The 13,696-nt window shown below is 38.5% G+C and overlaps 1 protein-coding gene across 6 annotated transcripts in view; it reads right to left on the bottom strand.

The window, feature by feature from the left end:
* spen (spen family transcriptional repressor) overlaps positions 1–13,696 on the bottom strand; it is a 78,842-nt gene that overhangs the window by 20,104 nt on the left and 45,042 nt on the right. For 2 of the 6 annotated variants that reach the window (XM_078425548.1, XM_078425552.1), the window contains exons 4-10: positions 11,185–11,345; positions 8,878–9,078; positions 7,182–7,333; positions 5,064–5,261; positions 2,953–3,066; positions 775–888; positions 142–246 (exon numbers count right to left, since the gene is read on the bottom strand). In XM_078425548.1, the coding sequence (XP_078281674.1) occupies positions 142–246; positions 775–888; positions 2,953–3,066; positions 5,064–5,261; positions 7,182–7,333; positions 8,878–9,078; positions 11,185–11,345 (1,045 nt within the window). Of the gene's footprint in view, positions 1–141; positions 247–774; positions 889–2,952; positions 3,067–5,063; positions 5,308–7,181; positions 7,334–8,877; positions 9,079–11,184; positions 11,346–13,696 lie in introns of those variants that run through there. The other 4 variants (XM_078425550.1, XM_078425549.1, XM_078425551.1 and 1 more) reach the window with 4 other exon arrangements.

Raw genomic sequence — 13,696 nt, 5'->3', positions numbered from 1 at the left:
CCTTAACACACTTTTCAAAAGAAAGATAAACTCAAAATGCTGGAGTAACTCAGCGGATCTGACAGCATCTCTGGGGAAAAGGAATAGGTGACGTTTCGGGTCGAGCCCTTCTTCAGACAGAAAGTCAAAGGAAAGATTCACTTGCCTTCGCTCAGCAAAGATTTCGTAGAGATCTCTGATGTCTTGCCCAGAGACTTCCATTGAACGATAAAATGCCAACTGACTCTCACGATTTGCAAAATCCACCTTCATGGAAAAAATTTGACTGTTAGGCATTAGAAGCTGAGACAATAGATATCAAACATTTAAAAAACCCAAAAATAGCTGAATATTCAACTGCAAAGTTGAACTGGCAGCAAATAGTATAGTTTTACATGCTTCTGATTCTTGCAAGCATTAAACTGTTTTTCCAATTTGCTTGCCAAACACATAACCACTTTGAACTGCAGAATGCCAATAGAGTCTGCTTTTCAATATTGCAAAATTAAAATCATTAAAATTTATTTTCTTTCTCAGAATTATACCAAATAATCTCCTTCAATGTTGCTATTATTTCATGCTCTGGTTTTCCTTATAAAACATTAACACCTCATGCAATTCCATGAAACTGTGGAAGGTTTGTGTGTTTGTGTGTGTGGATGTGTGAGAAGAATGGGAACGTCGCTATAAACGAAGTCTGTCTGTGGTGAAAGACAGAGAGAAAGAGAAGATTTATAAGAGTGAAGGGAACAAGAAGTGCAATGTTAGAATCCCCATGAACTCTCTTATACTAACCTTTATTCTATTTCCTCCAATCTTCCTGCCCTTGGTCTCCTGCACCGCTGTCTGTGCGCATTCAATTTCATCGTACAACACCAGAGCCATTCCTTTCTGACGATCCAACACAATCTGTCCCAGGAGGTAAAGAAAGAAGTCAGCTAGTTCCCTGAACAGGAATGGCAAGAAACTAATAGATATATGGCAGAATTTCTCTGGAGCACAGTTTGGAGAGCCACCCAAATGTGTATTGTAAGAATGGCCAAGTCAGAGCTGATGTTTGATATAATTTTCCTGTAAAAGAGCCAAAGGTAGAGTGGGCTAAGGGATTACTAAAGATTACTGTGAAAGATGTTTTATGCAGCTTATTCATAAGCAAGGAAACGGTAATAAAATGTTATTAGAGAAACTGTGTATCAGATATAATGAATGACAAATTGAAGGAAGAGTTGAAGATGTAGAGAATGCTATATTGAGGAGGTAATGTATTAGCTTACTATATTATTATATGTCCTGAGGAGATTGGCTGAAGTGATTAGATATATTTTCCAAATGTGATTTGAACATACCATCTGTTTGATTCAAATCATTTTTATAAAATGGATTGGTATCATCAGATTATTGTTGTGCTGACAACCATTTTCAACATTTTTAAATGTGGAAAACCAAGATCATAGTCCTCTTCATCATCCAGCACAGACCGTAACACAATAGCTCTCTCCTGCCATTATTATTATTATTCGGTTTCAAACACTCCAATTTAAACACTGATCGTTCGTTAAACAGCGTCAAGCTGCAAAAGTGTATCTTTCTAGCAAGATCTGGATCACTGTGGCACTAAAATATGGAATTGGTGCTAAGAGACAATAAGGTCAGTCAGCATCTGTAAGAGAAAAGTCAGTTTAATGGGGCAAGTGGGAATCTTTAGAAGTGAGATCTGAAAGTATTTACACCAAAATTACAGAATTACTTAATTTTGATCTTTTTAATTTCAAATTCCCTGTTTGTGCACTGATTATTTCTACAAACTTCAGGAAGCAGGGTGTTTAAACAGATGGTTGAGAACTTCAAGTTCCTAGCCGTATTTATCACCAACAAGCTTTCCTGTTCCAACCAAATTGACGCTACGGCCAAGAAAGCATAGCAACGCTTCTTCTTCCTCTGAAGACTAAAACAAAATAGCTGCCTCTTACAAATTTCTACCAATACCCAATATAAAGCAATATAAAGCAATCAGTTGGGATGTATAACTGATGCATAACTGCTTGGTTTGGCATCTGTTCCGCCCAAGAAATTGCAGAATTGTGGATGCAGCCCAATCCATCACGCAAAATAACATCTCCCTCATCGACACTATCTACACTTCCTGTTACCTTAGAAACGCAAACAGCATAATCAAGGACCACCTGCATCCCCATCATTCCATCTTCTCTCCTCTTCCATCAAGCAGCAGATACAAAAGCTTGAAAGCACATACCAATAGATTCAAGAACAGCTTCTTCCTCACTATTACAAGACTCTTAAATGCACCTCCCACATGCTAGGGATGCATTCCTGGTCTCCCAATCTACTCGTTGCATCCCTTGAACTTTTTCTCTAACTGTACTTTTGCTGTATCTGTCACACTATATCCAGTAATCCGTTACATTTCTCTTTTTGCACTACCTGTTATACTCATGGATGCTTTGATTGTACTCCTGTATAGTATAATCTACCTAGATAGCACACAAAACAAGTTGTTCACTGTATCTTGAAGCTTGAAACTTTAATAAACCAATACCACTACATGAACAAAGTAAATAAATGAAATAAAATATAATAAAACGGGCTATTTTGAGGGTGACATTACAGGGATTAATTTTTAAGCATCTTATTATTTAAACTGTTCAAAGAAGCAAACATAATCTTATTATAGAACTAAACAGTTTTAACAGAAGCTTACACTTAAATGCTCTGATTAAAGTGTATTTTTCACTACAGCTTCTTTTAGGGTACAATATAAGACTGAAAACTAACTATATCAATACTCCCATTGCTAAGCACTGAATATCATTTTCTCTTATCAGAACATGAAATGTATAGAAGGTATATTTTGAAGGGGGGAAATGAAAATCAACAATTGGAAAAAAAAATCTTTTTGCTGCCAGTTGTTAATAATTTGTGAGATGTAAACAAGCACTGCAACAAGGCACTTACTTTGAGCACAGGCCCATAACGACAAAAATGTCTGGACAAGTATTGTTCAGTAATATTTGAAGATAGGCCATCCAGCCATACACAATTAGTTGGCATACTCTTTCCAAATCCCAGCTGAGGAGAATGAGAAATAAGAGAAGAAAAGGTGTATTTTAATTGTAAAACTCATTGGCCCGAATTCAATAAAACAAAGCTATATTGTACATTCATGTATTCCAACATAATCTACTTGATTATCTCATTGTCAAAATTCACGACTGTAATTTATCAGTTATATATAATACACTACATGAAACTCTTCACTGGAGATAACTGAGATAGAAACATGATGCAAATCTATACATGATTTATATTATTCTGTGAACGTCCTATTCATCTCACTCTTTCACATATTGTTGAATCATTAATTATTTAGCAGCTGAAACAGAGGCTCGGCCTTTCAAATTCCTTATAGAACTAGGTGAAATAGTTAAGCACGTTAGGGGTAACACTCTAATTTTCCCTCAGTCCTTTTGGGAATCTGTTATCTTGGGACACTACGATCTGTAACTCCAGGACATAAAATCCTTGCTGTTGAAAATGTTCTGAAGAGCACACAAAAGTGTGATTTTTGCATTTGTACGGAAAACCTATGAATTTGAAATAGGATAACAGTAACTAATAGAGTAGAATATGATTAATGGTGGTGGGAGGAGGGTAGGTCGCTCAAATTGTTGTACATAGTCAATTCTACTTCAGGATATACTTCACGGTAGCGCAGCGGTAGAGTTGCTGCTTTACAGCGAATGCAGCGCCAGAGACACAGGTTCGATCCTGACTACGGGTGCTGCACTGTAAGGAGTTTGTACGTTCTCCCCGTGACCTGCGTGGGTTTTCTCCGAGATCTTCGGTTTCCTCCCACACTCCAAAGACGTACAGGTATGTAGGTTAATTGGCTGGGTAAATGTAAAAATTGTCCCTAGTGGGTGTAGGATAGTGTTAATGTACGGGGATCACTGGGCGGCACGGACTTGGAGGGCCGAAAAGGCCTGTTTCCGGCTGTAGATATATGATATGATATGATAATTATGGCCAATGCCTTTTTTGTACACATTGTTAAGAGGTACGGTACACTGTATCGGCACGTAGCATCACAATAAAAACCCCCGCCAATTTTGGTTTTTCAGCAAATAGCAATTGAAAAATCAATAAATGTTTTGGTCCATGGCCCTGTATTCATTTGGAATAACTGAATTTTATCTGAACATTCTTAAGTGAACGCTCTAGTCAGCTGCACTGCCACCATAACTATAGATCCACACAGTCACATTCATGCAGTGCGATAATTAGATAATCTTACAAATATTTTCGCACTCACTAAACATTCTATACATTTTTACAACTTTCCCATTTAAAGTCTTACAAAATGCAAATTGAAAAGTTTTGCTTTCACTTCCAATTGCAAAGTGCAAAAATTAGCACAAAACCATAGTGTGGGTCAAAGTTACTTTGTTCTTGTTTCCCCAGATGGTGAGCTCCTGATCTTTACCAAGCCAAGTCAAGAAAAAAAAGAAGCAATTTTTCAATTGGAAGTGAGAGAAATTGATGGATGAATTGAGTGGGGCCACGTTTGAAATCAGATGCTTCAACCATAGAGGCCTGAAGTTCATCCTGCAAATTTACTTAATCAAAGGGCAGGGGGACATGTTGCTGTTTATAATACAGGAGAAAAATAGGGTGTAAGGAAGGGGAAATAAGTGCAGATCAATCTCCCAGTGTAGCCCAATGGATTCTTAATTAGGAAGTACCAGGCTCAGTTGACAATTACGCCTGTGTTTCCCCAGAGCTCGGCTCAGTTTGCTCCGCTCAACTTCATCTGCAAGAGGAACAGTAGTGTTTGCTTTCACATACTGTTCAATCACAGTTCAGGCAGGTTAACCCAAGGTAACACCAATTACAATCCATAGACACATCAGCAGCTGGACACACTCTAGCTAATATGCCAAGGATACAATGTAAAACTTGGAGGGAGGAAAGAGAAAAGTAACTCAAGAAAACAGTGGGGAATATTACAAAAGTAAAGTTACAACAAAAAACAATATACAAGAAATTGTTCAACAGAAAATTCTTACTAATATTTCACTGTGAATTCCTGATAAGTGAATATTCCTGATAAGCAAATGACTGTATTTCTCCTTCCTGACCTTGAGCCGATTATTTCCTAAGTACTCTCCGTCCATTTTCTTGATGGCTTTGCAGACACTTGCAATGTCACAGTACTGTAGGAAGGCGTATTGAGGAACCCCATTTACCTTCTTGATGTCAATATCCTGTCATTTTAAATACAAAAAAAAAGACAATAGCATGGAGTTTGAATCTGGGCCTTTCGCTCATTTCAAAACTTATTCTTGGCCATTTTAATCATTTTCATAGGTACACACAAAATGCTGGAGTAACTCAGTGGGTCAGGCAGCATTTCTGGAGAGAAGGAATGGGTCGAGACCCTTCTTCAGACTGATGTCAGGGGAGGGGGCAGGACAAAGATAGGATGTAGTCGGAGACTGGAAGACTAGTGGGAGAACTGGGAAAGAGAGGGAAAGCAGGGACTATCTGAAGTTACAGAAGTCAATGTTCATACCGATGGGGTGTAAACTACCCAAGCGAAATATGAGGTGCTGTTCCTCCAATTTGTGCTGGGCCTCACTCTGACAATGGAGGAGGCCCAGGACAGAAAGGTCAGATTGTGAATGGGAAGTGGAGTTGAAGTGCTGAGCCACTGGGAGATCAGGTTGGTTAAGACGGACTGAGCAGTGGTGTTGAGCGAAACGATCGCCGAGCCTGTGCTTGGTCTCGCCGATGTTGAGAAGTTGACATCTGAAACAGCGGATACAATAGATGAGGTTGGAGGAGGTGCAGGTGAACCTCTGCCTCACCTGGAAAGATTCGATTTAAACCAGCATCTGCAGTTTTTTTCCTATTAATCATTTTCATAGTCATTATCTTTTTTTTCATTTCTTATTCAAAATAAATTGTGCTGCAAAAAAATTCTTTTTGTTAACTGTACATTTCATACTTACTTTTACTTGGAACAGTAATGCACAGTATCAATCCACTATCATCTGCATTACCATTCCAATTGCAGATATGGGCAATTAGAACATTACTTGAGGTAGGTGGGCATATATTTGAATTACAAGGAAAAAAAGCAGGTCTAAAAGTATCGAGACCACTGCTTCAATACATAATTGTCGTCAACCCCCGTATGTTCATAAGTTATAGGAGCAGAATTCGTCTATTCGGTCATTCAAGTCTCCTCCACCATTCAATCATAGCTGATCTATCTTTCCCCCTCAACACCTTTCTCCTGCCTTCACCCCATAACCCCTGACACCTTTAATGGTAGTATTCATTTTAACAGTACCTCATTTCCTCGTGGATTGTGATGCTTAAATTCAAAGATTTGGACTCAAACTCAACTTCTTCAATGCGAATTATATTTCAATTTGGAAACCAGGTTACTTCACATTAATGGCCCAATTCAGTTTGCAAATCTGGTTCCAAGTTATAATAGCACATACTTACCGACTATTATATGGAATCCAATGTACGTGAAAAAGGACAAAATGACAATCAACAGGCACTTTAATTACTCCTGTCCATATCCTACACCCCACCAAGGCATATTCATCTAGCAACCAGTCCACATGCTCACCTTCATTGTTTCCGGAAACCCATATGCTTCCACTTTAAAATTCTCAGTCATGTTTAAATCTGTTAATGATTTCACCAGGCCTTTTCTACACTTGCAGTTTCAATTAATAAATCAGACAGGTTGATTGATCAGTACCTTGAAATACTGGTATTGAGTCCACGGACAGCCGACTCAGTTTCAAAACGTTTAGCATCATGTACGTTGACTTACAATCAATTTGACCCTGCTTATCAGTTTTGCCCAACTCCCAGGATGACTTATAATGTAGCAATTAGATGCTCAAACGTAAGACAAGTACAAAACAACAATTGCAGTTTATTCTCCAAAAAAAGATAAAATACAAAACACAAAAGTTATTTAATCAGTTAATGTTCTGTAAAAATAACCACCCTGCAAAAATTCTAGAAAATAATCAAGAAGATGAAGAAGTGGAGAGTGGATAATCTTATATATAACGCGGAAGTGAGTATCATTTCAAGTCACAAGTTGATAGAAAACCTTGTCATCTCGACACTGACCAACCCTTCAGGGTACATACCACAATCTCCCCAAAGCGCTCAAAGATGTTTCGAAGATCTCCATAGGTTGTGGTTTTCTCCAGGTTTCCAATAAATAATGTTCTTGTGGCTTTGGGATGAAACTCATCTATTCGGTCATCCAGTGGTCGAAATTCATTCTCACTTTCCGTTTCTGCAAGGGGACCCAAACAAAAAAAAAAATCGAAAATATATTATGTCACCAGCACCAAAGCAGTATTCATGTCAACTCATCTCTTCATCATCTGTTTCCATGGTAGACATTTTGTTGTGGATATATTTTGAGGCTTTTTTAATAAGGAGGCATTTTTAATTTGTGTGGCAAAGATTCAGTACTGTTCCCAGTAAACAAGGAACCCTTATCAAAAGCATAGTTGTTATAGAGTCCATAGTTAAGTGAAAATGCTTTTGGAACAGCAGATTCTAGTTTATGTGAAATATTGTCCCAACCCCACAATGTCCAATCAATACTTTTCATTTAAAGATAGGACTGAACCCAGTTGCCCAAATGGGGAACTGTTCACACAGATCCACCTGGTGGTGCATTCTGTCACAGCATCTCTTAATGAAACACACAATACTCTTATGGATGGGAAGGAACTGCAGATAGACACAAAAAGCTGGAGTAACTCAGCAGGACAGGCAGCATCTCTGGAAAGAAGGAATGGGTGACGTTTCGGGCCGAGAACCTTCTTCGGACAACATTCAAGAACTGCAGATGCTGCTTTAAACCGAAGATTGACACAAAAAGCTGGAGTAAATCAGCGGGTCAGACAGCAACTCTGGAGAAAAGGAACAGGTGACGTTTCGGGTCGAGACCCTTCTTCAGACCTTTAAGACTCGTATGGGACTTGACAGACTTGACATTTCCATGGTCGGAATGTTTAGAACCAGGGGTCAATCTTAAAGCAAGTTATCGAACAAAAATGAGAAGAAATGTCACCCAGATGACAGTAAATCTTTAGAATTCTCCACTCAAGAAGGCTGTGGAGGCTCAGTCAGTAAGTATATTCAAGGCAGCGATTTCTAGATCTATGGACATTAACAGAATTAGAGATATGATGTTTGTGCAGGAATGTGGGTTTCAGACAAAAGATCATCCACGATCGTACTGGATAGAAGGCGGCAGCACGGTGACACAGCGATAGAGCGACTGCCTTACAGCGCCAGGGAATTGACTACCGGTGCTTGTCTGTATGCACGTTATACGTTCTCCCTGTCAACTGCGTGGGTTTTCTCAGAGATATTCTGTTTCCTTCCACACTCCAAAGACGTACAGATTTGTAGGTTAATTGGCTTGGTATAAATGTAAATTGCCTCTAGCGTGTGTAGGATAGTGTTAGTGTGTGGGGATCGCTGGACGGTGTGGACTCGATGGGCCAAAGGGCCTGTTTCCGCACTTTATCTCTTAACCTAAAACTGAAAGGAAGGGGTGAATGGGTCCTCCTTATTTTCTTTGTCTATATCTAACAGCAGCCCCTTTGCAGGCCACAAGATTGGATTGCAAGTCAGTAGATTTAATTAAGCAAAATTAATTCAAACTTATGCACCTCTTGTCTCTTCAGCATGGCAACTGAAAATGTACTACAGTTCCTATGTAATTTAATTCATTTAACATAAAATTATTCCTTGCTTTCAAAAAAGCCCTTGGCACAAGCATGCTCTCTCATAACCCATTGCTGCTCAGTAGACACCTACCTGGGCCAGTCCAAGCAGTGACTTCAATCTGCATGCCAAAAAATAACTTCCCCTTAGACGCATTCATAGCTTTCTCCTGATCTTCTTGTTGTCGAAAGAAAACAAGGCCATAGCGCTCTTCAGAAGCACCATGGATCTGCACAGATGTTACCTTCCCATACTTCTTAAATTCATGGAACAGACCATCTTTAAGGCTTGTGTCTAAATGCAAAAATCAACATTTTTAGTACGTAGTTGTTCACAGGATGTAAAGTATAATTTCTTTAGTTAGAACATAGTTTAGTACAACATAGGAACTTGCCCTTCGGCCCACAATGTCTGCGTCGAACATGATGCTAAGACAATTAGCAATCTCCAATTTTATAGCTGCCTTCGTCAGTCATGCTCTTCTGATATGGAATGGTAAATACTCCTGGCGTTCCGTGGTTCTCAGATTAGAGCTAACAACATGATCTAGAAGTATGGAGGGCACTGGTCATGCTGCTGGTAAATATTACAACCCCTACAAAATCAAATGGAGTGGGGTGTTGGGCAGATATATGGATAGGAAGGGTTCAGAAGGATTCAGGAAAATGGGACGAGCCCAATATGCCAACTTGGTGAGCACGGACAAGATGGGCCGAAGGACCTGTTTCTGTGCTGCATAACTCTATGACTCTGATATTACTAACTGAAGTAGGAAACAGCATTTGGAGAAATGCAGAGTTAAACTGCAATGAGGATCCAAAAGGAAATTGTAATTCTATATTTGCAATTTATATAAAATGGATTAAGGCACAAGATATCATTCCTAAATTAAGCGAAGCGTGACAGTTTCTATTAAATTCTCTTGCTGTTTGGAAACAATCATCAGATTTATTCTAATTTCTATACATGGTTGTGACACCAGTATTTGTAATTTCCATTTATTCATGAACTTTGTAATAATAATAAAAACCTCCCAATTAAAGCATTTCAAATGATTTAAACTTCTCTTTAAAACAAGATACAATATGAAGAAACCAACAATGTTGTGAAATCAATGCAGAGCATTCAACCACGCAGTAAACATCTCGTCTGGAATTCTAGGCGTTTTAGCACTAATTATTACACAATCTTAAATCCAAGTTAAACTTCTATAACATCTGGTTTCAGTTTTTCAAAAAGTCAGTCTCACCAAAGTGAATAGCGTGAGGAAGAAAATAAACAAGTGAACTCATGGCCACTTTTCATATGTATCTCCTGCATTAAACACTTGCAAGATATTCAATAATCATGCATTTACACCTAAAGTTCAGAGATGTCGTTTATTTTTTAATATTCACCGATGTATCTAAATCATTCCCACAGCTTTGCCAGTCTTTGTTTTGCTTTGTATTCTCCACTAGCCCACAAAACCAGGAAAACTTTGTCTCGATATTGATGTCATAGTTTAGAACTGGCTTACGTCGGACAGCTAAAGCTCTTAAACTCTGAAAATAGCAACTATTATTCTTTCCTAAGGCATTCCTTAAAGCCTCTCCTTGACCTAGGTTTTGTACTTGTGGCCCTGTGTCAAATGTCATTTGAATATGCTCCTGTAAAGTACCCATGAATACCACATTGAAAGCATTACAGGCATAAACAATATTATTGTATTACCAGCTACTGTGCCCCTACATCAAGAATGTTCTAATGTTCTGTCAATTTCATTTCTACTTTCCAATGCAAATCTACAACTATTGTAGATAGCAATGAAGAACATTTTTTAAATGAATTATGCTTAATTTAATTTGACTTTCATCTATTTGACTATAGTAGACATTAGCTTATCCAATATACTTTTATTTTTATCTTGGTCTCTACATCCAAATTGCAAAAAGGGCCCATTCACACCAATCTCATTTTATTTTCCACAATCTCATCAATTTCCAAGATTCTATCAAGCACCTGCACACCAGAGGTAATTTACTGCCGCCAGGCAACTTCCAACTATTATTCCACAAATAAATTAAGATATCAAAATAAACATAGAGAAGTTGCTATCTGCTAATTTAAATCAGATTGAAATGCAGACGATTTAAAACCCCAAAACTTTCCTGCGATTACAATACCATTATATTTTGTGATAGAATTGTACACTAGGGGGTTTCACAAAAATGGAACAAAATGGTTTCCGAACATCGCTTTTCTAGCATTTTCTAAAATCCAATATTGTTTTAAAAAAACAACAACAAACAAAACTTGCTGCTGGGTGCCAAGCAATTCCCTCAAACTAATCCAATGTTTTCTGGAACACAATTGCAATCTGAAAGAAACATTAGTGCGCTATATGGCGTCTTCACTCACCAGTAGAACGGACTGGCAAGTTTTGGACCTTGATTCCATAGCTTTTGCGTGGTTCATCCTTTTCCACAGGTGTCGGGAGTTGAATTGGTGGTGCAGGGACTGCAGCAGACTGAACGGATCTTGCTGGAGACTCGTCACTGGAACTGCTGCTTGAATCACTACTGTAACAAATACAACTATCGGTTAGAACTGACTGACTACACTCCACCTGGCAGAAAAAATGAGCACATTCCCATCATAGCTGCAAATTAAACAATATTTAGCATATTTATATCTATCTTACAATCTCTTGTTCTATGGAGAGAGCTTATACTTTCTCAAAGATACCATGCTGTAAATGAAAATTAACTTAAGAGCCTCTTACAATCAGGTTTAGAGTGGCAGCGACAATGATCTTTAGTAGGTTATGCATTCACTCACAAACAAATGATGTTTTGTTCGTGCTGTTATAAATGCACATCAAAGTCTGAAAATATGTTTTTGAAGTGTAACTGAAATATTATATAACAGTGATAAATCAATAAACCATTCCTTTATAACAAAACTTGCTATGTTTCACATCAATGTTATTTAATCAGTAGAATATTTTTCTAATGTTGTACTCTGTAGTGCATTATCATGTTTCTTTATCAATTCGAAAATATGTTTAAGGAATACAAATAACATATTGCGGCACAGTTTATGAATTCCCATCACGATAACTATAAGTGCAGGTGACTCATATTTTGGTATCAATCTAGTGTCGCCAGCCACCTTTATAAGGATTCAAATTTATTACATTTCAGTGACCAAAATTCCAACTTTTTAAAAAATGTATTAAAATTATTAAAAGAAATATTCCATTCAGTCAAATAAAAACTTTAGAATCTATAGCACAGTTTAACACAGAGGCGGATGAATCTTCAAGAAGTTGAGAAAACATAGATATAAATTGCTGGAGTAACTCTGCAGGACAGGCAGCATCTCTGGAGAAAAATGGGTGACGTTTTGGATCAAGACCCTTCTTCAGACAGAAGGCTGTCGACCCAAAACGTCACCCTTTCCTTCTCTCCAAAGATGCTGCATTTTGTGTCTACCTTAGATTTAAACCAGCATTTGCAGTTCTTTCCCACACAATAGATATAAATTGATAGACTTGGTGTGCACAGATTGAAGCTGGATAAACATGACAAAGTTTCAAACAATACTCGAAGGCCAGTGAAAGCACCTGTCCCAAACACTGTATGAATGAAACAGATTCCCAACAAAAGTCGCGATATTGTGTGAATCCGTTCTTTCAAAAGTGAAAACTAGCTGTTAATAAGAGGGGAGATTATATAAAAAGGTATGATTAAAATAATACTTGTGTGCTGAACAATTAAAGCACCTTGGGAAAACACAGAGCCAAGCAATCTCACAACCAAAGGATCAAATTAAACCTCTGCAGTCTGATGGCATCTTGCCATGAGTAATGGTAAACACTTAAACAACTACCAGGAAGAGGCGGCTCCAAGAACATTCCCGTTTTCAACTATGGCAGAACCCAACATGCGAAACCTAAAGTAGTAGTTTGCAACATGTTCAGCCACATCCTGAATAGATAATCTGCGTTCCTCCCAAGCTTGCCACCATCACAGAAGCTGGTCTCAAGGTAGATTGATTTACACCAGTTGAAATGAAGAAATAAATGCAAGAATCATATAGAGCTAATGCTGTGGGACCAAAAAAAAAATAATCCAGCTCTAGTGCTAAAGACCAGCATTGCAGATCAGGCTGTGCCCTTGTCAAGTTGGCCCAGTGGTCACAAAATTGACATTTACCCAACAATGTAGAAAATTGCCCAGTTATGTCCTGTCCACAAAATGTAGAAAAAACCCAATGAGACCAACTATTGTCTAATCATTGGCAAAATGATGTAAGACATGACCAATAGCACAATTGGTCATCTGTGTCCAGTTTAGGTTTACCCTTGTGGGTGCTGTTCCTTGATAATAGAAGCCACCTTCTCGATGCTAACGGGTGGGCTGCGAATGTGAGTGGCCGGGATGAGTCCGCCACTCTCGGCAGCCTCCTGCTGCAGCTTCTTGTGTTGCCATGCATTGGAATTGCCATCGCAGGCCATTGTGCAACTAATTAGGATATTTTCTACAGTACAACTGTAGAAGATTGTTAAGAGTGTTCAGAGATGTACAGAATCTTTTTGAACATCTAAGAAAGCAGAGATGCTGGCATACCTTCCTGGTGATTACATCTTTGTGCTGTGCCCTGGACAAGTCATTTGAGATGTTAACGCTTAGCAATCTGAAGCTGCTAATCCTCTCCACCATCCACCCATCAATGCAAACGGGTGCGTGGTCTCTTGACTTCCTCTTTGGAGATCAACGATTAGTTTTTGGTCTCGTTGGCATTGAGCAAGAGGTTGTTGTTGCAGCACTACTCAACAAGGTGTTCAATCTCTCTCCTGTACACTGACTCATCATCACCCATGATTCGACCAAGCACAGCTCCATCATCAGTGAATTGATTGATTATT

This window comes from Rhinoraja longicauda, chromosome 30, assembly GCF_053455715.1.
Source record: "Rhinoraja longicauda isolate Sanriku21f chromosome 30, sRhiLon1.1, whole genome shotgun sequence".
NCBI classification, from domain to species: Eukaryota; Metazoa; Chordata; class Chondrichthyes; order Rajiformes; family Arhynchobatidae; genus Rhinoraja; species Rhinoraja longicauda.
This window is presented reverse-complemented; position numbering and strand designations above follow the sequence as displayed.